This window comes from Thrips palmi, unplaced genomic scaffold (genome assembly GCF_012932325.1).
Source record: "Thrips palmi isolate BJ-2018 unplaced genomic scaffold, TpBJ-2018v1 HiC_scaffold_10, whole genome shotgun sequence".
NCBI lineage: Eukaryota > Metazoa > Arthropoda > Insecta > Thysanoptera > Thripidae > Thrips > Thrips palmi.
The window spans coordinates 1080272-1106327 of record NW_023144621.1 but is presented as its reverse complement, the minus strand read 5'-3'; the positions used below and the strand labels follow the sequence as shown (position 1 = coordinate 1106327).

The 26056-nt window shown below is 44.9% G+C and overlaps 1 protein-coding gene across 16 annotated transcripts; it reads left to right on the top strand.

Moving 5' to 3' along the window:
- LOC117651323 (gastrula zinc finger protein XlCGF17.1-like) lies at nt 1–25928 on the top strand. 16 transcript variants are annotated; one of them, XM_034395285.1, is made up of 6 exons: nt 1–108; nt 230–316; nt 8031–8117; nt 16803–16889; nt 24145–24210; nt 24289–25928. In XM_034395285.1, exons 1-6 carry the CDS (start codon nt 82–84, stop codon nt 25075–25077), a joined length of 1143 nt encoding a protein of 380 aa, XP_034251176.1. In that variant the 5' UTR covers nt 1–81; the 3' UTR covers nt 25078–25928. The 16 variants fall into 16 exon arrangements, with proteins under 16 accessions (XP_034251176.1, XP_034251238.1, XP_034251203.1 ...); XM_034395255.1 differs by lacking the exons at nt 1–108; nt 230–316 and adding exons at nt 7494–7624; nt 20599–20674 and having other exon boundaries at nt 24292–25928; XM_034395245.1 differs by lacking the exons at nt 1–108; nt 230–316 and adding exons at nt 7494–7624; nt 20599–20674.
- The last annotated feature ends 128 nt before the right edge of the window (nt 25929–26056 follow it).

Below are 26056 nucleotides of genomic sequence, written 5' to 3'. Positions count from 1 at the left end.
ACTTTGAGCAGGTACAAACTTAACAGTTTCTTATACGAAGAAACAGTTCGTAATTTACCGAGTATTTTCTTTGTACGCTTCATGTATTATTTGGAAAGCCGAAAAGAGGTTGGAAGATTTTCAGCGTGTACATCCTAATATTGCGTTACCGCGTCGTCTCTTCCCGACATCCGCGGTGCATTCGCAGAATCCGTTGCCCTTCTTCAATTCCTCTCCACTTCCGTTGCAGAGTTGGTGGCGCACTTGGGGCCGTGAGACGCAGCCGCAGTGTTCCCAGCGGTCCCTCATCGGCTTGCCCGAGGCGGATTACCCGAAGGTAAGTTGCAACATTGGCAGCAGAGTGACGGTGCACCGCGCGGCCACGGTAAAAACTTTGTCGTGTTTTATAAGGACCGGTCACCTCAGCTAAGGGTCTTGGCTGGCTAAGGTAGCTTCTTAGCCAAACTAGCCCAGCGCGTTCGTTTTCACGTCCGCCATTTTTAACCTCAAATTTGCCAATTGTAGGAATGCAGAAAATTAACAAATAAAACACAACGTAACATGTTTGCTTACGTAAAATTAAACGCTGAACCCGATTCTGTACTCGCTTTTCAAAAACAAGGAAGGATTGCTGAAAGAAATTTGGATTACGTTTACGCTACGGCGCTCCCTCAGCCGACCACATATTTCACGAACGTGAATGAACTAGATCATCCAGAGGCAAACGAGCACTCGAAATGGAAAAATCGCACATTTTACCTTGGTATTTTCTGTAACTTTAACTACCTTTACTCGGTTAAATTCGTTTATTGAGTGTGAAGCATCGGTAATTAGGTTATAGGCTCAACATGGCGGACATGTAAACAAACGTTTGGCTAAGGAGCTACCTTAGCCAGACGGGTTTAAGACCCTTAGCTGAGGTGACCAGTCCTTGTAAAACACGACAAAGTTTTTGCCGTGCGCGGTAAGCCGCAGGCTGCACTGTCAACGAGGCGCCGAGGAAGCCTGCGCGCTGAATGTTTGTGGACACTTCTGTACTTGGTGTTGCGTTAATTTGAACGTAGGGTCAGTTGGGGTTAAAATGGGAAAGCTGGTTTTTCGTCAAGAATCGAGATTTTAAAATTTGTGTCGCACCAAATGGCATGGCATATGTAAAGTTTGTCTTACAGTTGAGACCAATTAGGCTTGAATTTCCGCTGTTTTGAACGCTCGTTTGTACGCTCAGTAGTTTGCAAATTGCACGAATGTGCACACAATCGTGCAAGGTATACGTACTAAATCGTACACGAACATTCAGTGTGTGTGTGTGTGCTGGCAGTTCTACCAGGGAATCTGTTCGCTTGGAAACCCATACCACCCTTGTTTTCGGTCACTGTTAACGTCACGATGTCCTGTCAAACGAGATTTCCTCTGTAGGATTTCTTGGCTTGTCCTGGACTAGCGTGAAGCATTCCCGATCAACCTAAACTCGCTAAGACCTGTGAACCCGAGCAAGGTGCCATCGATTTGAGTTCGTCTTGCCAGTCGCGTTTGTATGTGGACGTCCATTAACACGGTACGCAAGTGGGGAAGGGGGACCCAGTGGCCTGACGCTGCGTCACACACACGAGGTGACGGGGTAGCGTAACACATTGGTTGTCAGAGGGTTTTCATTATGTTTTCTTTCCTTAGTAACTGATTGTAACGTTAAATCGGGGTGGTCTGAGCTAGCGTCATGGTGTGCTGCAATGGGTCCGTACCAAAGCTGCGTAACGCAACAAGAAGTGCGTAACGAAAGAAGGTGGTGTAGAGCGGACCGTTGCTCGTCGTCCCAGGCTTCGCGATCGGGGTGCTGCACCAGTTTCGTTTCAAGCCTTGCGTTTGCACCTCGCTTGGCCCGCGGCGCTGACTGCCTTCGGCAGGCTCCTCTCCCAGACACAGTGCGCGTTTGTCGACGTGACCTCAATCCATAGCACCATAGGGTGCTCGCACAGCACCGTCGGCAGGATCTTAAATTGTTTGTATGCGCGCTTGCACTCCCGAGATCCTACTACGCTTTGTCTTCGTACGAACAAAAAGCTCACATGACTGCGCAGTGAGGGTAGTGACCTATGGTGAAGGGTTCTATGGCGAACTCTGTATTTTGACAGATTTGAGTCATAAAGTACCGAGCATCTGCTTACACCCTCAGATTCTTATGATGAAAGGGCCATCGTAACATACGTAGAAATGAGAACATACGTACTACAATCAAATTCATGCGTAATACGATGAAATTCATGCGCAATACGATGAAAAATGGAGCATATTACGTATGTGCAAATTTATGCGTACCTTACGATGAAAAACCATCGCAATACGCATTAAAACGATCATAAGATGTTGAGTGTGTAGTAGTAAGACTCCACGGCATTTTTAGAAGGAAATTGGGAGTGTTAGACGAAGGGCAGAACTTCTCAAATTGTTTTGTCCGGCATCCGATAAACATCAAGTGTAAAAGATCAAGCTGAGTTGCGCCATATCCTGGCGTAAAGTCTTAAGACTCTTCACCCTTATCTATTTCGTTTTGCAGAAGACTGAACACGAGGCGGTGCGCATTATTCCTTCCTGCGTTTTGAGGTCTTCGCCTGCACCAAAGGTATGCTCAATGTCCTCTGGCCTATGTTACATGAGGCAAGTCTGAAGTGACACTAACCGGTCTGTCTCTCTGTTCCGGCAGGCCCTCCCTGCCAGGCGCATCATGCCCCTCGAGAGCTCACTGTGCGGCGAGGTGGCGGCATCGTCAGCGGCGCCGCGTGGCGTGTTCCACGTGGCAAGCGTGGAGGGCAGCAGGCACTCCACTGTGCAGTCTGCGAGAAGGAGTTCCGATTCAAGAGTGCCCTCCAGGTGCACTTCCGAGTCCACACCGGGGAGAAGCCTTTCGAGTGCACGTTCTGCGGGAAGAAGTTTGCTCGAAAGGGTCAGCTACCAACGCACCTTCGGATCCACACCGGGGAGAAGCCTTTCGAGTGTGTAATTTGCGAGAAGAGGTTCACGGAAGGTGGAACTCTGAGAAGGCACCTTTGCACTCACACTGAGGAAAAGCCGTTCGAGTGCACAGTTTGCAAGAAGAGATTCTCTCACAGTGGCGCTCTAAGAGAGCACCTTCGCACCCACACCGGGGAGAAGCCTTTCGAGTGCGCAGTTTGCAAGAGGAAGTTCACTCAGAGGCACCACCTTGGAACGCACTTTCGAACGCACACCGGGGAGAAGCCATTTGAGTGCGCTCTTTGCAAGAACGAGTTCACTGCAAGTTGGGATTTGAGAAGGCACCTTCGCACCCACACTGGGGAGAAGCCTTTCGAGTGCACAGTATGCAAGAAGAAGTTTACTAGAAGTGAGCATTTAAGAATGCACCTTCGGACCCACACCGGGAAGAAGCCTTACGAGTGCACCGTGTGTAAGAAGAGTTTCAGTGAATCCGGAAACCTCAGAAAGCATCTCAGAGCCCACACTAGGTAGAAGCCTTTTGAGTGCTCAGTCAGCAAGAAAAAGTGCAGCACGAGCAGAAACCACAAACAGCACATCCGGACAAACCGAGGAAAATCTAAAGGAATTAGCTCACGTGTGGTTGCAGTGTACTGGTTTTTGCTTTATTCGACTTACAAAGACAATATGTAAAGGGTCAGTCATTTTCCCCATTTTTACTCGTTCTTTACACACCACTCACTAACATACAAAACTCTATGTGAAGAGAACGAGTATTGTGTTCAAAAATGAGTTTTGGGGGGACATCTTTCATCTCAGATCTAACAGCATGTGGGAAAATGAGAGTGGTATCAAATGAAAGATGGAGTGTCAGTCGCTAGATCGTAAATGAACTTTTTTTTTGCTTGCAATGAGAAATACTGAGAAAATGAACATGAAAGAGAGACGTTTTTAGTGCATTATGTGAAACTAACCTCTTTTCAAGTGTTTGCATCTTTTGATATAGAACGCTACTGGAACGCAAACAACAACGACAACGACCAGAGATCTTTGGCCAACAAAAAACTAGGAGGGTATTTTCCAAGTGACAATGGATAATTTTGAGAAATTTGGTCATAAAGAAACATCGTTTCACGCTAATCGTGATATATGTCTCAGAACTGCTAGCGGTTTCTTCCTAATGAAAATTTCTTGGCAGGTGTTGCATGTCTTATGTTGGAGATGAGAGACGAAATAATAAGTTTCATTTGACTTCTTTTTTTAAGAAATGTGTCCTTCTGAGGGTTTTGGTCATGGAAAAAACAGGTTTTTGGCACGGACTCACGGACTCTAGTGTAAATTCGATTATGCACGAGAATCGATATCTCGAGATATCGCGATGCATCGATGTTCCCTGCCTGAGAGGAGAACCAACCGGAAGCGTTCGTTGAAATGCAAAATTACAAATCGTCTGAGGACAATTCATGTAACGATCAGCGACTGACACATCAATCTAGCTTTGTAAAGAACGAGTCCCTCCCATGTGATATCAATTCTTTGATGTCTTTCCTTCTTGTTTACCTTGGAAAATTGTTTTGTTTTTTTCTTTTTCATTGACCGACTGCGCATGTTCGTTAGTGTCTCAAGTACAAATCCCATCTTAAGACGCTTTTTGAATTCACTACAAACCTAACTGTCTACTAAGTACACACTTACAAATGCATGCTTGCAAGTACACACTTACAAACGCATGCTTGGCCAAGTACACACTTACAAACGCATGCTTGGCCAAGTACACACTTACAAATGCATGCTTGCAAGTACACACTTACAAACGCATGCTTGACGCCGTATAACTCCATGCGTCAAGCATGCGTTTGTAAGTGTGTACTTGCAAGCATGCATTTGTAAGTGTGTACTTGGCCAAGCATGCGTTTGTAAGTGTGTACTTGCAAGCATGCATTTGTAAGTGTGTACTTAGTAGACAGTTAGGTTTGCAGTGTTCGTATCACTCCAAGGGCTCCCAAGTTTAAGAAATGTTTTCTTTTCACAAAAAAACTACAGTTGGTGAATCAACAGGCTTGATTGCAAAATGAGGGGCTCGGTTGATTACTGCCAATCATTATTTGGTTTTTATAACTCTTTTGAACTCTTAACTCTTTTGAAACTTTTTATGTTAAGCTGATAAGTCTTTTTCTAGAATAAGAGGAATATTGTCAGAAGACTCGAAACAACACACATCTGTGTAGCCTAGTTCAGATCAAAGGATACGAAATAAATTGACTTGCTTTCAATTTCAACAAGCTTTTCGTTCATTCTTCAGATAAAAAACTGATGAACAAACCAAATGTGTTAAAACTAGCGCTGAACATATCTCATTTCAAAGGACTCATTTATTTGACCGATATACAGGGTGAGTTTTCTCAATGTGTCAATAATTTGTAGGTAGTTTGGGCACCCCAAGGGGATCATTTTCTACCAATGAACTAGTGGGCGCAAACGTCTAGGTACGGAGATAATTGGTGTTTTGTAATTGGCCTTCGCGCCTGCGAGGTAGGCACCCGCTGCCACTGATGGGCGCAGGACCTCACGTGGGGGTGTCGCGGGTCTAGGAGGGTTGCTTCGAGTCTCGAAGGGGTGCGGCGGACCTTGCAAATGTCTTTTGGGAGGGGTTGCCGCGGGTCTCAAGAGGCTGTCATGGTGGCCCCCGTTACAGTGGATCTCACGGCTGTCTTTGCGAGGGTGGCAGGATTCCACGGATACTTCCGCGAGGTAAGTGGCACTCCCGCGAGTACTGCTAGTCCCGCGACACCCCCTCGACAGGTCTTGCCACCCTCAGTGGCACCGGGTGGCTACCTTGTAGGCGCAAAATCCAAATTCAAAACACCAATTATCTCCGTATCTAGACGTTTGCGCCCACTAGTTCATTGGTGAAAAATGGTCCCCTAGGGATGCCCAAACTGCCTGCAAATTATTGGCACATTGAGAAAACTCACCCTGTAGGAGCAAAGTCCCCATATGTTTGTTTCCTTAGCGAGGTGCTGAGAGCCCCAGATGCAGATGACTTTTTCTTGTTTAACATGAACAGTTAAATAACTTGTAATATTTATTTTTTTAGAAATCTTAAGTAAAAAAATATAAACATTTAGTACAGAAATGGAACGAGAGAAAGCTGTCTTTTTTCTATACGGAGTCCACTCTGCAAACTCAAGTGTGTGCCAGGCATGCACTTCTTGGTGCATGCCCCAGGCACACACTTCTAGGTGCATGCCCCAGGCACACACTTGCTGTCGCTAATGCATGCTAGTGCCTGAGGCATGCAGCAAAGAAGTGTATGCCTGCAAGCATGTAGCAAGAAGAGCATGCCTGGCACGCACTTGAGTTTGTAGAGCAAGAATGTTGACACCATCACAATACAAGTTTAAGGCAATCTGAACGAAAGCCCGCAGGGAAGAAACTTGTCCCAGGGGTTCTCAACCTTTCTCGGCTCGAGACCCCAAATTTGAAGCATAAAATTTACACGATCCACAGGAAAATTTTCGCGACCCCAATCAACAGAAACACCCCTTCCCCCAAAAAAAAACAAACAAAAAAACCAATGCCCTATGGAAGAATTTAAAACGAACGTCCACGCGCATAAAACCTGACTTAGTATTTTGAGCATTCATTTTATAGTACAAACTAAATTGCTTTGTCATACGAAGAAATAGTTCGTAAATAAAGAAGTATTTTCTTTCTAAGCAAATGTGTGCCCAAAATTATTCGTTTGCGAAACAAAATGTTTGCTTCGTATAGGGCTTAAAATAGTTCGTATGGTTTTTAGAATGCAGTTCCCGCGAATCTATATTCCCGTCAGTGTTTGACCTGGCGGCCACACTGAGATTCCAAACGCTATGAGTATAGCACGTATGGTGCAATGCGCTGTGATATCGCACCATACGTGCAATGCCACAGCCATATTGCACCTTTGGTGCAATGCTTCCCGAAAAGGCCCTATGCTAATGCATGGGAATTGGGAGGCATTGCACTTCATGTGCAATGCTTTTGTATTGCACCAATTGACGCTATACTCATAGCGTTTGGATTCTCAGTGCAGCCGGCAGACCACCGCAACCCCAGCAACCTGGCCGCAACCCCACAATTTTTCGCGACCCCAAGGTTGAAAACCGCTGTTGAAATCTTACTTTACTCTTGTTACACTGATAATGAAACAGTCTTGATCAATTTCCAATTTAGGGCGAGGTATACTTTATCACCGTAAGTTTGGTCAGAAAGGGTGTATGAGGTACGTGTATGGCTGCAAACACTACAAACCTAACAGTCTACTAAGTACACACTTACAAATGCGTGCCTGCAAGTAATCACTTACAAACGCATGCTTGGCCAAGTACACACTTAGAAATGCATGCTTGCAAGTACACACTTACAAACGCATGCTTGACGCATGGAGTTATACGGCGACAAGCATGCGTTTGTAAGTGTGTACTTGCAAGCATGCATTTGTAAGTGTGTACTTGGGTAAGCTTGCGTTTGTAAGTGTGTACTTGCAAGCACGCATTTGTAAGTGTGTACTTAGTAGACAGGTTTGTAGTGAAGTTATCAACCAATTTTGGGTGAGGAAACCTCGAGTATCCAGAATGTGTCTCCCTCCTAGTTTTAAGTGCAATGCACACGGTATGCAGGACTTACTGTTCTCAACGTCCAACTTCTTTAAGATTAAGTAAGTCACAGGCAACAAGGCTCCGTAAAGTCACACCACTGCGTACTCGTACTGGAGCAGCCTTAGATTCGTACACTGTGAGTGGAGCATTTCGCAAGTCCTGGAGCGAAAACGACGCGAACAATAGAGCACAAGTAGAACCGTATGAATTACTTCGAGCAGGTACAAACTTTACAGTTTCTTATACGAAGAAATAGTTCGTAAATTACAGAGTATTTTATTTGGTAGCTCATGTATTCATTGTAAAGCCGATAAGAGGTTGGAAGGTTTTCAGAGCGTAGATCCTGAAATTGCGTAACCGCATCTTCCACGCGTCTTCTCTTTCCGATGTACGCACGGTGCATTCGCAGAATCCGCTGCCCTTTTTCACAGCATTCGCTGAAACTGTTCTCCACTTCCGTTGCAGAGTTGGTGGCGCACTTGGGGCCGTGAAACGCAGCCGCAGTGTTCCCAGCGGTCCCTCGTCGGCTTGCCCGAGGCGGATTACCCGAAGGTAAGTTGCAGTCGGCACGCGAGGCACTTGTTGGCTGCAGAGTGACGGTGCACCGCGCGGCGGTAAAGGCTGCACTGCCAACGAGGCGCCGAGGAAGCCTGCGCGCTAAATGTTAGTGTACAATTTTGTACTTGGTGTTGCGTAATTTTGAAACTTTGCATCGTTTAGCTCGCAGTTGTGCCCAAATTCGTTGAAATTTACGCTTTTTTGTTCGCTGACTGGTATGCCAATTGTACGTATATGCACACAATCGTGCAAGTTACCCGTTCAAAATTGTACACAAACATTCAGTGTGTTTGAGTGTGTATATGCAGGCAGTTCCATTTGTTCGCTTGATAAGCCAGTCACCTTATTTTCTGGTCACTGTAAACGTCACGATGAAAATAAGCGGGAAACGTGAAGCGTTCCGATCAACGCAAACTTGCAAAGGTAAAACCGAACAAGTGGCTATCGATTTGGGTTTGTCCTGCCAATGGCGTTTGTTTGCGGACGTCCATTACGGTACGCACTGAAGGGAAGGGGGACCCAGTGCGTCACGCTGCGGTGACGACGTATAAGGGGACGGCGTAACGTTACGCGTAACTCTCAGAATGTGAGACGGCTAACAGTGTTGTCAGGAGTAATTTTGAGTAACGCTACGTCGGGGCGGTCCAGGCCAGCGTAATGCTCCGCCATTATGGGGAATAAAGAAGGGATGTCCATGGACATTGTCCAACCGCGTAACTGAAAAAGACGGCAAAGCATGGCTTGCCGTAGCAGGCTTCGCCGTCGCGATCCTGCACCAGTTCCGAGAATCGACGCCTCTTGTTTGCTCTTGGCTTGACCGGGGGCGCTGGGCTGTTAGGCATAGGTGGATATCGACGCGCTCATCGACGTGGTCTCAAATCAAAAGAGCATGCGGTGTTTGCATTTGTTGATTGCACCGGTAGACAGATCTTAAATTGTCCGTATACACACTTGAGACGGAGGAAGGCAGAACTCCTATAATGTTTTTGGCCCGCATCCGACAAATTTTAAGAGTGAAGGGTCAATCTGTGTTGCGCCCTATCCTGGCGTAAAGTCTTTTAATTTAGGGTAATTAAAGAATCCCTGGACCGTAAATCAAGAAGCAAAAGTAAGAACTAACCGCTGCTGCGCGAACGGCCCCCCTCGACTGTGAGTAGGGGTAGGTTGGGGAAGAAAAGTACAAAACGCGTACTTTGCACTGTACAGCAGTTCCAAATGAGGGTTCAACTATTCTGCTCTCTTGAACTTATAATCTAGTCCCTTCCTGATGAAATGGATCACTGTTCAATGATTGTAGATCCCCACATTACAACATGCCCAAATATATGTAATTTCGGTACTTCTCGAAAAGGGCAAGAAAAGTACACCACCGGGAAAGAAAAGTACAACGAAAAGAATGGCGATTTCGAACCCAGAAGAGCCCCAATATTGGCTCAATACAGGTTTACCCCTAAAGTGGAGAGTTTTCACTTGCCATTAGTTCAAATTTCGTCAAAATCGGTCAATTGGTTCTGATTCTACATGGACTCATTATGGAAGGTCCAAGAAGCCCTTTCTCAGGTATAAGTGGGTACAGCATTTTTGTGCTTTTCTTTCCCTTTTCACGTAAATGCCCAATAACTTGTGTATTTCGAGTCTAATCCTATAACATGAGTTGACATTTTTTGCTTGTCTCGCCTAATCAAATCTGTTTCCGCTATCAATTCAATATTTATGCCGCTTTAAGTTTTTTACAGGGTGTCCTTTTCTTCCCCAATTAGTGGCCGGTGTTAGTCCAACAAAAAGGCCGGACCCTGCACTTTCTCCGCATGCAATGCCGCTTTGCACATCGATAGTTAAGGCCAAAAGAAACGTTTTGACCCGCAGACGCATCTTTTTCATCCCTCAGGAAAAAAGTTACGAAGGGTTAAATTTAACATGGCGCCTTACGGGAATTTCGGGTAGGCAACCCGCAGCGCACGGCGGTAGTTTCCGCGTCGCGGCCGCGAGTTTTTGCCCAAAAGTGTGACTTCCAGTTGGAATTTCAGAACCAAATTTTCAGGGTTGGTTAAGAATGGTTCAAAGATCACGTTGCCGTCGAGCACTTGTCAAAATTGTGACTAAGGCGGATTCTGCTGGGCCTCAAAGTCCAAATTTCGGGAAATTTAACAAGGTGGTGTTCAAAACCGTCCAAATCCTTAACGGTGCGTAGAACAAGTTGCGTCTTCGGCGGGAACAATAAAGTAGAGTGTCCCAAACACGCTCCAGGTTGTCGATTTGTCAAATTTGACCTGGAGTTTGAGATAATCGACTTTTTTGGGGACATAGCAGCTCGGCCGACGAGCCGCGGTGGTACCAGATTAGCGCGCACGGGGGTTTTCGACGATATATGTTGCAAAAATGAAGCGCGCTAGGCTCTTTTCACGCAGTGCTCCGCAAACTATGCCACAATCAAAACCAAATGTCAAATTTTGAACCAGGAGGGGGCCGGGGAACGTCCCTAAATGAGGACGGGAAAACGGCTTCGGACGCCGAAATGACAGACTTATGCCGCAGTGCTCGGCAAGCGGGGCGTAAGGACACGTTTTTGGAGAATAATTGTGCGTTATCGAAGCAAGCTAGACTCTTTCCGCGCAGTGCTCCGTAAACTATGCCACAATCACAAGCATGTGTCAAATTTGAGCCCGGCGGGGGCCGGGGAACGTCCCTAAATGTGGGCGGGAAAACGACTCAGGACGCCGATATGACTTAATTTGCTGCACTTTTCTTCCCCAGCTGACTGTACTTTTCTTCCCCGTTTCATTTTTACACTTACAAATATTTGTGTTGAAGCTTAAAGGGGGGACCCTGGTGAAACTTTCAAGTGGGCTTCAAAATAATCCCAGGAAGTTGAAACTTTGCTTAATTATTAGGTTCATTATGGTGAGTTCCCAAAACAAAATTCAATCCAAAATGTTGAACGGTCTCTGAGAAAAGTGGCTTTTTAGTGCTTTTTAGAGCGTTGGGGAAAAATCTTCTTGCGTCTTTCATTGGGACGGAAAGTCTTGAAAATTTTTTTGGGTTATCCTAAAGATGTATAGAAGAGATTTTAGTGACGGAATTTTCAAATTTTAACTTCTGTCCTGAGATATGAGTTTTCAAATTTCAACATTAAAAAAAACGTGATTCTTTTCCCTTTTTTCAAACTTTTAGGTGTGTTTTAAAAAAAGTAGGGCCGATATCAAGATTCCGTCACTAAAATTTGTCGACAAGTCATCAATGAATAGAGTCCATGCAAGACGACTCATGTAGGTGTCAACCAGGAACGCAGGAAGTCTTTCTACGACAAAATTTTTTGTCGACTGAGCAAAGCTGTGAAGTTGAGCGTAAAAACCAACGACAACTGATCTCAATGCTATTTCCTTCCAAATGATAAAGAAACTACCCACTTAGCTTAAAGGTGTTCAACCTGTTGAATCTGAAACCTTCTATGCACATTTTTATCTATGAACTTTAAAAATACTATTTTCTGGAATTTTGGCGATTTTTTCACCAGGGTCCCCCCTTAAGAGCATCGAACGGCACTGTTTTTCAAAGATGATTGTCTAAGCTACAAGGTGGTACCATAGATACATTGTACTGTCGGGTGATTCTGCAGGAAGCTGTACAAACAGTTTAAAAAAAGATTTTCATGGTCATTTTTAGTGTGTTTTTTCAACCGTGCAGTTCGATTCTAAATTATATATGTAGAACGGGGCTAAATTTATTTTTTGTCAGCGGGATGACCAATCTTTCTAAAACCACTAAGGTGATGGTTCAGAGCAGTTTCAGTTCGGAGATATAGCAGGTGTTCTTTTCTTACCCGAGCCTCGAGTGTACTTTTCTTATCCAACCTACCCCTAGGCGTCTGCCCATGTGCTGAAGCGGTTTTGCTTCTCACTTATGTTAAAGGAATTCCTTGACTTCCGGTCCAGGGATTCGTTAATGTACCCCATTTCAGTGTTCTCGTTATTGTTTACTGGACCAATTGGCCACCGTTTGCGGAACTCGTGCAGCCTTTAAGTATTTCAGCAACGTCCACTCCTTTACCTACCATATCTATTTCATTTTGTTGCAGAACAGGACACGAGTCGGTGTGCACCGTTCCTCTCTGTATTTTGAGGTCTTCGCCTGCACCTAAGGTATGCTCAATGTCCTCTAGCCTCGGTTACAGTAGGCAAGCCTGAAGTTGGACTAATTGATCTGTGTGTTCCAGCAGGCCCTCCCTGCCAGACGCACCATGCCCCTCAAGAGCTCACTGTGCGGCGAGGTGGCGGCATCGTCAGCGGCGCCCCGTGTTCCACGTGGCAAGCGTGGAGGGCAGCAGGCACTCCACTGTGCAGTCTGCGAGAAGGAGTTCCGATTCAAGAGTGCCCTCCAGGTGCACTTCCGAGTCCACACCGGGGAGAAGCCTTTCGAGTGCACGTTCTGCGGGAAGAAGTTTGCTCGAAAGGGTCAGCTACCAACGCACCTTCGGATCCACACCGGGGAGAAGCCTTTCGAGTGTGTAATTTGCGAGAAGAGGTTCACGGAAGGTGGAAATCTGAGAAGGCACCTTCGCACTCACACTGAGGAAAAGCCGTTCGAGTGCACAGTTTGCAAGAAGAGATTCTCCCACTTGTGGGTTCTAAGAATGCACCTTCGGACCCACACCGGGGAGAAGCCTTTCGAGTGCGCAGTTTGCAAGAGAAAATTCAATCTGAGGCACAACCTTGGAACGCACTTTCGAACGCACACAGGTGAGAAGCCATTTGAGTGCGCTGTTTGCAAGAAGAAGTGCACTACAAGTTCGGATTTGAGAAAGCACCTTCGCACTCACAATGAGGAGAAGCCTTTCGAGTGCACCGTTTGCAAGAAGAAGTTTACTACAAGTGGGTCCTTAAGATCGCATCTTCGGACCCATACCGGGGAGAAGCCTTACGAGTGCACCGTGTGTAAGAAGAGTTTCAGTGAATCCGGAAGTCTCAGAAGGCACCTTAGAACCCACACTAAATAGAAACCTTTCGAGTGCTCAGTCAGCAAGATAAAGTGCAGCACGAGCAGAAACCACAAACAGCACACCCGGACAAACCAAGGAAAATCTATCTCAATTAGCTCACGTGTGGTTGCAGTGTACTGGCTTTTGCTTTATTCGACTTAAAACGACGATATGTGAAGGGTCAGTCATTTCCCCCATTTTTTACCTTGGAAATTTTTTTTTTGACTGACTGCGCTTGTTTGTTATTGTCTTAAGTACAAATCCCATCTTAGGACGCTTTTTGAGTTTGTATGCCTCCAAGGAATCCCAAGTTTAAGAAATGTTTTCTTTTTACTAAAAAAATTAGAGTTGGTGAATCAACAGGCTTGATTGCAAAATGAGGGGATCGGTTGAATACTGCCAATCATTATCCGGTTTTTGTAACTCTTTTGAACTCTTAACTCTTTTGAAACTTTTTATGTTAAGCAAATAAGTCTTTTTCTAAAAAAAGAGGACTCAAAATAATACACATCTATGTAGCCTAGTTCAGATCAAAGGATACGAAATAAATTGACTTGCTTTCAATTTCAACAAGCTTTCCGTTCATTCTTCAGATAAAAAACTGATGAACAAACCAAATGTGTTAAAACTAGCGCCGAACATATCTCATTACAAAGGACTCATTTATTTGACCGATATAGGAGCAAAGTCCCCATATGTTTGTTTCCTTAGCGAGGTGCTGAGAGCCCCAGATGCAGATGACTTTTTCTTGTTTAACATGAACAGTTAAATAACTGATAATATTCATTTTCTTAGAAATCTTTAGTACAAAAATATAAACATATAGTACAGAAATGGAACGAGAGAAAGCCGTCTTTTTTCTATACGGGGTCCACTCTGCAAACTCAAGTGTGTGACAGGCATGCACTTCTTGGCACACACTTGCCGTCGCTGATGCATGCTAGTGCCTGAGGCATGCAGCAAAGAAGTGTGTGCCTGCCAGGCTTGCACCAAGAAGTGTATGGGTCATTCTACAGAAATGTTACAATTTGATGTCCCTGCCCCTTTGTGACGAAACGGTTCGTCCTAGAAAGACGCGGTTTGCGCGGTAAGATGGTGATTTTTGTGCTTCAAAATGATCCACTATTGGGTTTGAAAGTTTCTGAGGTTTTCAGATGGCTGTGGCCTCCGGAAGGTGCAAAATGTAAACTCCGTGGCTGTCCCGATGCGTAGTTCACTAAGTTTGCGCCTCTCGTATGTCTAAACGAGACGCAGGACAATCATTCCCGACGGCTCTATTTGCTAAGGCACTTTCATACTTTAACTTAATCCCACTGACTTTAGTAAAAAGTTTGAAGCTTTGTGCCTGCACAGAATTAACTTTTGTCCCGAAGTTTTTACTTCCCAGAAATCCACATGTGCACTGTTACGAGTTTGGCACTCCAGAAGACAAACGGTAAGTCGCAGCCTCAATCTGAAGACTGCAATGGATTCCGGATGAAAAAACACATCTAGGCACCAAGTTTGAAGGATGTGAGTCCAATGGCTAGCATCTGATTGGTACCCAAATTTCAAAAAGGGGGTCGCGTATTATTTTTGTGTGTAAACTCCGTACCCGATTTGCCACGGATCCCCTGTGCGTCAAACTTTCGAATTGTGGATAAAAACAATTCTTTGGTGGTCCTTTAGACAGCTGTGTATGCGCGTTCTACTGTTCCAACTCATACAGCTGCAATCCAGGTATTTGCTTCAAAATGTAAACTCCGTAGGCGTCAATTTATGTAAACTCCGTAGACATTTCCCCTATGATTTCTGTGGAAAATTTTTTTTTTCTCGAAAAGTGTGACGCTTGATATCGTTTCGAATTCTGCATGCCGAAACAAGAAAAACAAGCCCAATATGAATGAAATCGGACAACTTTTAATTTTTCACGGTTGTAACTGCGAAATTGTAACATTTCTGTAGAATGACCCGTATGCCTGCAGGCATGCACCAAGAAGAGCATGCCTGGCACGCACTTGAGTTTGCAGAGCAAGAATGTTGACACCATCACAACACAAGTTTTAGGCAATCTGAAAGAAAGTCCGCAGGGAAGAAACTTGTCCCGGGGTTCTCAACCTTTCTCGGCTCGAGACCCCAAATTTGAAGCACAAAATTTACACGATCCACAGGAAAATTTGCGCGACCCCACACGACCTCAATCACCAGAAACACCCCTCCCCCTCAAAAAAATCTACAAATACTGTAAAACCCATGCCCTATGAGAGAATTTAAAACGAACGTCCACACGCAGAAAACCTAACGAAGTATTTTGAGCATTCATTTCATTGCACAAACTAAATTCCTTTGTCATACGAAGAAATAGTTCGTAAATAAAGACGTATTTTCTTTCAAAGCAAATGTGTGCCCAAAATTATTCGTTTGCGAAACAAAATGTTTGCTTCGTATAGGGCCTAAAATAGTTCGTATGGTTTATAGAATGCAGTTCCCGCGAATCTATATTCCCGTCAGTGTTTGACCTGACGGCCAGCCGGCAGACCACCGCAACCCCAGCAACCTGGCCGCAACCCCACAATTTTTCGCGACCCCAAGGTTGAAAACCGCTGTTGAAATCTTACTTTACTCTTGTTTCACTGATAATGAAACAGTCTTGATCAATTTCCAATTTAGGGCGAGGTATACTTTATCACCGTAAGTTTGGTCAGAAAGGGTGTATGAGGTACGTGCATGGCTGCAAAGTTATCAACCAAATTTGGGTTTAGAAACTTCCTCACCCAAATACACCTATGAGTGATAAAGAATTCCATCGCAAGAAGGAGGTAACCGAACCGAAGTCTTCATGATTCCTCTAAACGGCCAAGGGGGTCGACTCATATCTGTGCTTATAGAAGACTAGCGTAAAGAGAAGCATCACAATTAAACTGCTTAGTTGTTTTAAACTGCCGGTATGTTTGGAGAGGAGACATAACTTTGAGTAACCAGAAGGTGTCTCCCCCTAGTTCTTGGTGCAATGCACACAGTACGCAGGACTTCCTGAACTCAACGTCCAACTTCTTTAAGATTAAGTAAATCACAGGAAACAAGGCTCCGTAGAGTCACGCCACACTGCGTTCTCGTACTGGAGCAGCCTTGGCTTCGTACACTGTGAGTGGAGCATTTCGCAAGTCCTGAAGCGGAAGCGACGCGAACAATAGAGCACGCATAGAACCTTTGGAATTACTTCGTGCAGGTACAAATTATACAATTTCTTATATGAAGAAATAGTTCGTAAATTACAGAGTATTTTCTTTGGAAGCTCATGTATTCTTTGTAAAGCCGAAAAGAGGTTGGAAGGTTTTCAGTGCGTAGATCCTGAAATAGGGTACTTTCGTAGATCCTGAACCGGAAGCACACATACGCCATGTTGGCGGAAGTAGATCCAAACTCTTCATGGAAGAGACGATAGTCAAACGTATCGGCCACACTTGAACATAAACAGTCGTTTGATACTTAATTGCAGTGCATATGTGTGCGATGAGCAACTTTTATACAGCTCGGCTATAGTTTTAGTTCCGAAGAGAGGTTAGTTTCCGGCCAACATGGCGTCTGCTTGCTTCCGGTTCGGGATCTACGAAAGTACCCTATTGCGTAACCGCATCTTCCGCGCGTCCTCTCTTCCCGCTGTCCACACGGTGCATTCGCTGAATCCGTTGCCCTCCTTCAATTCCTCTCCTCTTCCGTTGCAGAGTTGGTGGCGCACTTGGGGCCGTGAAACGCAGCCGCAGTGTTCCCAGCGGTCCCTCGTCGGCTTGCCCGAGGCGGATTACCCGAAGGTAAGTTGCAGTCGGCACGCGAGGCACCTGTTGGCTGCAGAGTGACGGTGCACCGCGCGGCGGTAAAGGCTGCACTGCCAACGAGGCGCCGAGGAAGCCTGCGCGCTAAATGTTTGTGGACACTTTTGTACTTGGTGTTGCGTAAATTTAAACGTAAAACATGTGTAACGTTTTGCTCAAAGTTGTGACCAAATTTGCTTAAACTTACTCACTGCTTAGTTGTTTGCAAGTTGAACGTACTAAATTGTACACGAACATTCAGTGTGTTTGTCTGCAGGCAGTTCAACCAGGTAACCTGTCCACTTTAAAAACCCATACTACTTTTGTTTTCAATCACTGTTCGAGGGGTGAATCACTGTGCGTTCTGGTGTACACATACATGAGTACGGGTGAGTACACCTTGCTTTAGCCATAAATTTCACATTTGTAAACATCTCAATGCTTTATTAAGCGTTTTAAGCATCACTCAACGCCAAATCGGTCGAAAAACTAGTGAATTTCGCCCTTTTAAAACTTGTGAGTACACTGAGTACGGGAAAATTTGTACACCTGAGTACACTAGTGATTCACCCCTCGTCACTGTTAGCGTCACTACCGTCATATGAGGTTCCCACTGTAGGATTTTCTAGGGTTGCCCTGAATAGCGTGAAGCATTTCCGATTAGCGTAAACTTTGCTAAGGTGAAACAACACAGGTCGCCATTGATTTGAGTGCGTCTTGCCAGTCGCGTTTGTATGGGGACGTCCATCAAATGCGGTACGCATTTGGAGAAGGGGGACCCAGTGGCCTGATGCGACGGCACACGAGGTGACAGGGTAGCGTAACACATTGGATGTAAGGGGGTTTACATTTTGTTTTCATCAGCACTCAACAAATCGAAGAGCGTACATTGTATCCTGTAACTGAAGCATGCCTGCAGGCACGCTCTAGCTAGCGCATGCCTGCCAAGCATGCACTTACTAGTGCACACAAGCCATGTACACGCTAACTGAAGCATGCATCTAGTGCATAAGGGATAGGGAGTTGCCTGCATCAGGAAGCGTGTACATGGCATGTATGCACGAGTAAGTGCATGCGTGGCAGGCATGCGCTAGCTGGAGCGTGCTTGCAGGCATGCTCCAGTTAGAGTATACAATGTACGGTCTTCGATTTGTAGAGAAGCTACGTAATAGGGTACTTTCGTAGATCCTGAACCGGAAGCACACAGACGCCATGTTGGCGGAAGTAGATCCAAACTCTTCATGGAAGAGACGATAGTCAAACGTATCGGCCACACTTGAACATAAACAGTCGTTTGATACTTAATTGCAGTGCATATGTGTGCGATGAGCAACTTTTATACAGCTCGGCTATAGTTTTAGTTCCGATGAGAGGTTAGTTTCCGGCCAACATGGCGTCTGCTTGCTTCCGGTTCAGGATCTACGAAAGTACCCTAGTGTAACGTTAAATCGGGGTGGTCTGAGCTAGCGTCATGGTGCGCTGCAATGGGTCCGTACCAAAGCTGCGTAACGCAACAAGAAGTGCGTAACGAAACAAGGTGGCGCACAGTAAACTAGGGGTACGCGCCGTTTTGTTTGGGCGCGTAGTAGGCGAGCGATGCGTCTGTATTCTTGTAGAAGATGGTGAAGAATATATGCAAAGTAAGGCCAATACAGGGTCAAAGTGAAACTCAATTTTAAAAGTTTGGTCTGGTAAATTTTGGGGAAAGTAAAGGTCTGGGATGAAATTGGAAGTCATTTTCGTGATCAGAACACCAAAAACTGCAGGAAACTATGTAAAACTCGATGTAAAAATTTTGGTCCGAAATTGGTCAATATTTGGAAAAGCTAAGGTGTGAGATGAAATTGGAAGTCATTTTCGTGATCAGCACACCAAAAACTGCAGGAAACTATGTAAAACTCGATGTAAAAATTTTGGTCCGAAATCGGTTAATATTTGGAAAAGTAAAGGTCTGAGATGAAATTGGAAGTCATTTTCGTGATCAGCACACCAAAAACTGCAGGAAACTATGTGAAACTCGATGTAAAAATTTTGGTCCAAAATTGGTAAATATTTGAAAATGTAAAGGTCTGGGATGAAATTGGAAGTCATTTTTGTGATCAGCACACCAAATACTGCAGGAAGCAAGGAAACACCGAGGAAATTTTGGTCCTAAATCATGTATGTAATTCTAGTTGAAAGTATGGGTCTTCAGTTGTTAGGTTTTTTAAGAGCGTTTCCTGTTCATGGTGTCGCACCATGAACCCTGACCCTGTTACTCAGTCGAGTAACATTTAACAGCCAGCATTGAATTGCTTTATACGATTTACAAATACTTCAATTACCATTCGATATCTCCTTGTTACTGAAGTTATGAATACGCAATGTTATTAGTAATACCTAAAAAGCCTTTCTCCCTTTTAGTTTAAACTAGTGGATTAAACTATATTGATTTATCTGCATTAATTAAAAAGAGACATATTTACAGGCAGGCTGATTTCAACTGCTTTACGGAGAAGACCTTCTGTCAGATCCAATGAATCGTTTCATAGAATCCAATGTCGAGGCCACTTATTGCTAAACGCAAGTTTATCTTATTCATAATGATAGTCATGGTGTGTTATTTAATATTTGAAACAGTTTAGCAAAAGTATTTACCTAACATTCTGAGTAAATTAAAAAAAAAAGCCAACTCAAACCATGACCAACACAAATTACCAGTTGTCGCAGACAATGTATGATTAAGTTAAAAGAATCGTCTCATGAAATCATATGACCAAGTCAGTGAATCGTCTCATTGAATCTGATGTCAATGTCAAACCTTGAATGCGCTACACTCACTCATCATATGGTTTTCTTTAAGGTTAGTACTATAGTAAACTCACAGCATTGCAATGAAGCCTTTTCCCAGAATCAGTGCCAAGAGTCAGCAAAGACTATTTATTTTGGCAAGATTAGCATCTGGTTTGTACTCATAGAATGTATTAATATATTTTTTAAGTGTTATTGAGCAAAGCAAACAACTAAAAAATATAGTGTCTGAGAATATAAATGGAAATACACTCACAAAGGTTAAAAAGACCAAATCATTCTTGCAATTATCAAACACACTCCACTGACTAAAACATTTCCCCTGTGGCGGGGGAGGGGAGGGGGTGGACGGACGGACAAAACGCGTAATAATTGTCACTTTCATTTTCCGTGTTTCACTGAGTTGACACTCCGGAGGGGTTTCAATCATTCTAAAATATCGAAAAACTATGACCGTACTCACTTCTAAGCCCTTCTGCTCTTTAGTTTGTTTTATTTGCCAATGTTTTGCCAGGTCCCGTATTTGAGAGTCGCGGCCGCAAGTATGAAAAATTGCTACGAGCCGCCAACCACTGCCAACCTAACCACGCTAAGAACCTAATTCAAAAAGATGTTTTGAATATTTCAAACAATAGTAATCGTGAATATAAGATAAACTCCCCCTGGGGGAGATTTAGGAGCCTTCCGGTGCGAAATTTTGAAACTATTTGTGCGGTAGTTGCTGAGAAACGTGAGTGAGTTACAGACAGACAGACAGACGCACGACCAGTCACTTTTTGGTACCCCCAAACACGGCATGGGCTCGCTATCGCTCGCCAAAAAAGATTCGCCGATTCGGTGACGTCTGGGCGCCAAAACGAGAATATTACAAGAACAGCGACACCCTCAAACTGTTCTGGCGGCCCTCTGTTTGTTTCAGCGACGCTCGGTCTAGTTTCGGTGGCGCTCGGTCCATTCCGGAGCAGCCACCTCACCAGAACGGCACTGCAGTAGGGGTAGGTTGGGTAAGAAAAGTGCACTCGAAGCTCGGGTAAGAAAAGTACACCCGTTATATCTCCGAACTGAAACTACACTGAACCATCACCTTGGTGGTTTTAGAAAGATTGGTCATCCCCCTGACAAAAAATAAATTTGGCCCAGTTCTACATAAAATATTTAGAAACAAACTGCACGTTTGAAAAACACATGAAAAATAACTATTAAAATCTTTTTTTTAAATGTTTGTACTTTGAAGTACAGCTTCGTGCAGAATCAGCCGACAGTCCAATGTAAGGTACCACCTTATAGCTTAGACCATCATCTTCGAAAAACAGTGCCGTTCGATGCTCTCAGACTTCAACACAATGTTTTATAAGTGTAAAAATGAAATGGGGAAGAAAAGTACAGTCGGCTGGGGAAGAAAAGTACAGGCATTGGGGAAGAAAAGAACTCCCTCTAAGAAACTAAAAGCGGGATGAAAATTGAATAGGGTATTTCGGAGCAGCCTTGGCCCGGAAGAAGAAGAACAAAAACGGAAGTTAGAAATGGCAGTTTCTATGAGAAATATACGCTGCGGGTCCTCATCTGCAGCAGCGTATATTTCTCATAGAAACTGCCATTTCTAACTTCCGTTTTTGTTCTTCTTCTTCCGGGCCAGGGCTGCTCCGAAATACCCTATTGATCGCGGAAATAAATTTGATTGGGCGAGACAAGCAAAAAATGTCAACACAAGTTATAGAATTAGACTCGAAATAAACAAGTTATTGGGCATTTACGTGAAAAAGGGGGAAAAAAAGTACAAAAAATTTTACCCATTATCTCTGAGAAACGGCTTCTTGGACCTTCTGTGCACTGCTAATCCAAGTGTGGACCAAGTCCACGCTAAATAGCGTGGACCACGGTGGTCCACGCTAGGAAACGTGGACCATGAATGGTCCACGCTAGGAAGCGAGGACCACGGATGGTCCACACTTGGAAGTGTGATTGGCCTATGAGAAGTTCAACGCTGTGAAGCGTGGACCACAGCTCGGTCCACGTTTTCTAGCGTGGACCACGGCTTGGTCCTCGCTTCGTAGCGTGGGCCATTCGTGGTCCACGTTTCCTAGCGTGGACCATTCGTGGTCCACGTTTCCTAGCCTGGACCACCGTGGTCCACGCTATTTAGCGTGGACTTGGTCCACACTTGGATTAGCAGTGTGATGACTGTATGTAGAATCAGAACCAATTTACCGATTTTGACGAAACTTGAACTAATGGCAAGTGAAAGCTCTCCACTTTAGGGGTAAACGTGTATTGAGCCAGGATTGGTGGTCTCCCGCTTCGAAATCGCAATTCTTTCGTTGTACTTTTCTTTTCCCCGGGGGTGTACTTTCTTCCCCTTTTCGAGGAGTTCCGAAATCACATACATTTCAGCATGTTGTACGTAATGTGGGGAACTTTAATCAATGCACAGTGATCCATTTCATTAGGAAGGCATTGGATTACAAGCTCACGAGAGCAGAATAGTTGAATCCTCATTTGGAACTTCTGTACAGTGCAAAGTACGCGTTTTGTACTTTTCTTCCCCAACCTACCCCTAACCCTCCCGCCAGCGACTTTTAATCGTCGTATTAATGTGAAATAGGACACAAAGCAAGTCAGGGGCTGTCAGTAATCATTCGCGTGACTCATCAAAGCGTAACGTTGCCGGCGGGCACGCACAAATATGCACAGACAGCTCAAAAACAGTTGTGGTCATCCTAACCTCTCTGGCGGAACACCACCTGGTGACGCAGGTCACCGTTTTGGTGACGGACCGTCGCCGGGTTTGTAATGGTACCCCTTTCGGTGAGATTGGATATAGAACGACCACCAAAACAGCGAATCTTTTTTTACTGTGCGGAGAGCGGACCGTGGCTTGTCTAGTAGGCCTCGCGATCGGGATGCTGCACCAGTTTCGTCTCGGCAATCGAAGCCTTGCGTTTACACCTAGCTTGGCCCGCGGCGCTGACTGACTTCGGCAGGCGCCTCTCTCACACAGTGCGTGCTAATCGGCGTGATCTCAACCCAGCATGCGATGTTCGCATTTGAGGGTTGCGCCGTCGGAAAGATTAAAAATCTTTGTTGCTGAGCGAAGCGAAGCACCCTTTTTGGGATTTTGAATAGCTCATTTGTCCGACCCCCCCCCCCCCCGATACCTTTAGTTTACTAAAGGTATCTTCTTCTGTTTATTTTTACTATATTCATATGCGTATACATAGTCCAAGCTCCATAGTCCAAGCTCTATAGTCCAAGCTCTATAGTCCAAGCTCCATAGTCCAAGCTCCATAGTCCATATTCTATAGTCCAAGCTCAATAGTCCAAGCTCCATAGTCGTACGCCAAGCTGCCATTTAGTTTGAGAATAAGATCTGTCGCGAGTAGGGTATTAGTTTGAGAATAAGATCGGTCGAGAGTAGGGAAAGATCTGTCACGAGTAGAGAAAGATCTGTCACGAGCCCGTTAAGTTAGGTTAGGATTGGTTGGACCATATAGTTTGAGAATAAAATCGGTCGAGAGTATGGTAAGATCTGTCACGAGTAGAGTAAGATCTGTCACGTGCCCGTTAGGTTAGGATTGGTTGGAACATTTAGTTTGAGAATAAGATCGGTCGAGAGTAGGGAAAGATCTGTCACGAGTAGAGAAAGATCTGTCACGAGCCCGTTAGGTTAGGTTAGGATTGGTTGCACCATTTAGTTTGAGAATAAAATCTGTCGAGAGTAGGGTAAGATCTGTCACGAGTAGAGTAAGATCTGTCACGAACCCGTTAGGTTAGGTTAGGATTGGTTGAAACATTTAGTTGGAGAATAAGATCGGTCCAGAGTAGGGAAAGATCTGTCACGAGTAGAGAAAGATCTGTCACGAGCCCGTTAGGTTAGGTTAGGATTGGTTGGACCATTTACTTTGAGAATAAGATCTGTCGAGAGTAGGGTAAGATCTGTCACGAGTAGAGTAAGATCTGTCACGAACCCGTTAGGTTAGGTTAGGATTGGTTGGAACATTTAGTTTTAGATTATTAAATAGCCTTCCGTCGATTCAAGGAGAAACCAACCATTGCCGAATCACAATCCTTTGCGCAAAAGCATACTTCCTGGCTATCACCCCCCGAAAAGAAAAGAGGATCATTTTCAAAATAAACACATCCAAATTTACTACTGATGAAAATGCATTTCCAGCAGAAAATGCATCTCCAGCAGAATCCAGCTCAGCATCGAGGCCGAAGGCCTTCCCCTGGCTAGTATGCGCGCTTTAAACGGTTTAAAGCAGACTCAAAATTGTAATGCACCGCACCCGACAAATTTTAGGGGTAAAGGGTCCAGCTGTATTGCGGCTGGCGTTGGGTCTTCATTTAATTTACAGTGTTCTCATTATCACATAGTGGGTCAAATGTGCACCGTATTGGGAATTTGTAGAGACTAAACGAATTTTACCAGTGTCCATTCTGAATCCTTACCTATTTCATTGTGCAGAATTCAGAGCACGAGTCGGTGCGCATCATTCCTTTCTGCATTCTGATGTCTTCGCCTGCACCAAAGGTATGATCGATGTTCTCTCGCTGATGTTACATAATGCAAGCCTGAAGGGACACTGACAGGTCTCTCCCTCTGTTCCAGCAGGCTGTCCCTGCCAGGCGCATCATGCCCCTCGAGAGCTCACTGTGCGGCGAGGTGGCGGCATCGTCAGCGGCGCCGCGTGTTCCACGTGGCAAGCGTGGAGGGCAGCAGGCACTCCACTGTGCAGTCTGCGAGAAGGAGTTCCGATTCAAGAGTATCCTCCGGCAGCACTTACGGGTCCACACCGGGGAGAAGCCTTTCGAGTGCACGTTCTGCCAGAAGAAGTTTCCTCGAAAGGGTCAGCTAGCAACGCACCTTCGGATCCACACCGGGGAGAAGCCTTTCGAGTGCATGTTCTGCGAAGAGATGTTTGTTCAAAAGGCACACCTAACAACGCACCTCCGAACCCACATCAAGGTTAAACCGTTTGAGTGCGCAGTTTGCCAGAAGAAGTTTACTCGAAATGGGAGTCTGAAGTTGCACCTTCGGACCCACACCGGGGAGAAGCCTTTCGAGTGCACGTTCTGCGAGAAAAAGTTTGCTCAAAGTGGACAACTAACATTGCACCTACAGACCCACACCGGGGTGAAGCCTTTCGAGTGTGTGATTTGCGAGAAGAGGTTCACGCGAGGTGAAAGTCTGAGGACGCACCTTCGCACTCACACTGAGGAGAAGCCGTTCGAGTGCACAGTGTGCAAGAAGAGTTTCTCTGCCAGTAGCGCTCTAGGAATGCACCAGCGGACCCACACTGGGGAGAAGCCTTACGAGTGCACCGTTTGCAAAAACAAGTTTACTGCAAGTTCGAGTTTGAGAACGCACCTTCGCACTCACACCGGGGTGAAGCCTTAAGAGTGCACAGTTTACAAGAGGAGTTTCAGGAAAAGTGGACGTATTAGAACGCACCTACGGACCCACACCGTAGAGAAGCCTTTCGAGTGCGTGGTTTGCAAGAAAAAGTTCGCTTTACGTGAAAACCTTGAGAAGCACTGTCGTTCCCACATGTGCATGTGCATGGTCAGCAAGAAGTGTAACGGGAAGAACACCAAAGAAAGCGCCTCCGGACATTGTGGGGAGAAGCAGTACGAGTGCTTTCGGATTCCATTCCCATAGAAGTTTGTGTTTCTTTCTAGTCCTTATAATATTAAGTAGATATTCGTCATGAGTTTTCAGTTTTTCTGAGCAAATTAAGTGTTTTTAATCGACGATTTGCATTTGCGCGGTATTGCAGCTTGACGACTACAATTTGTCGAATGAATCCATCTTGAACCTCTTCGATGTTCCAATTCTTGCCGTTATTATTCTTGTCGTAATTCGCTTAACCCCGGCAATTTTGTGCCCTTTTTTGACTTTCCGGTTTATTTCTGTGACCCTTAATGCTTGTATTTTAGGGTTGTTTCTCAGTCGAAACAAATCAGAAATCCAAGATAGCATACGAAATTTTCTAGAGGAACCAACAGGCTTTCCTTCTGTAGTCCGTATTTATTGATCTTTGGTCCTTGTGTTACGTCTTAGTTTAATGCAGTCTTTAAAATATTCTTACTCTGTCTCAACTCGCTGATGTTCCCTTCCACCGAAGCGTGGAAATTAGTTACACGTTCGTACATTTAATTTGTGAAACATGTCTCCGAATTAAAATACTAAAAAGTATCGTGTCGTGAACTGCTGTAAACATTTTCTTGTACAACATTTACCAACGAATAAACAATAATTATGATAGATTACTTAAAAAGATTTACTTCAAAAATAAAAACATGTACCACACGAACGAAACGAGAGGAAGCAGTCTCTTCGAGATTCTGGGCGAATTGGCGCTTCTCTCGGCCTCACG

Bases quoted from the DNA above. Each gene is read 5' to 3' on its own strand.
- LOC117651323 (XM_034395226.1), top strand. From the start codon at position 7,542: ATGTGTCTCCCTCCTAGTTTTAAGTGCAATGCACACGGTATGCAGGAC. The intron at 16,890-20,598 runs GTAAGTTGCAGT...TGTTTGTTTCAG, and splicing joins CCGAGGCGGATTACCCGAAG to CGACGCTCGGTCTAGTTTCG. The intron at 24,211-24,288 runs GTATGATCGATG...CCTCTGTTCCAG, and splicing joins TGTCTTCGCCTGCACCAAAG to CAGGCTGTCCCTGCCAGGCG.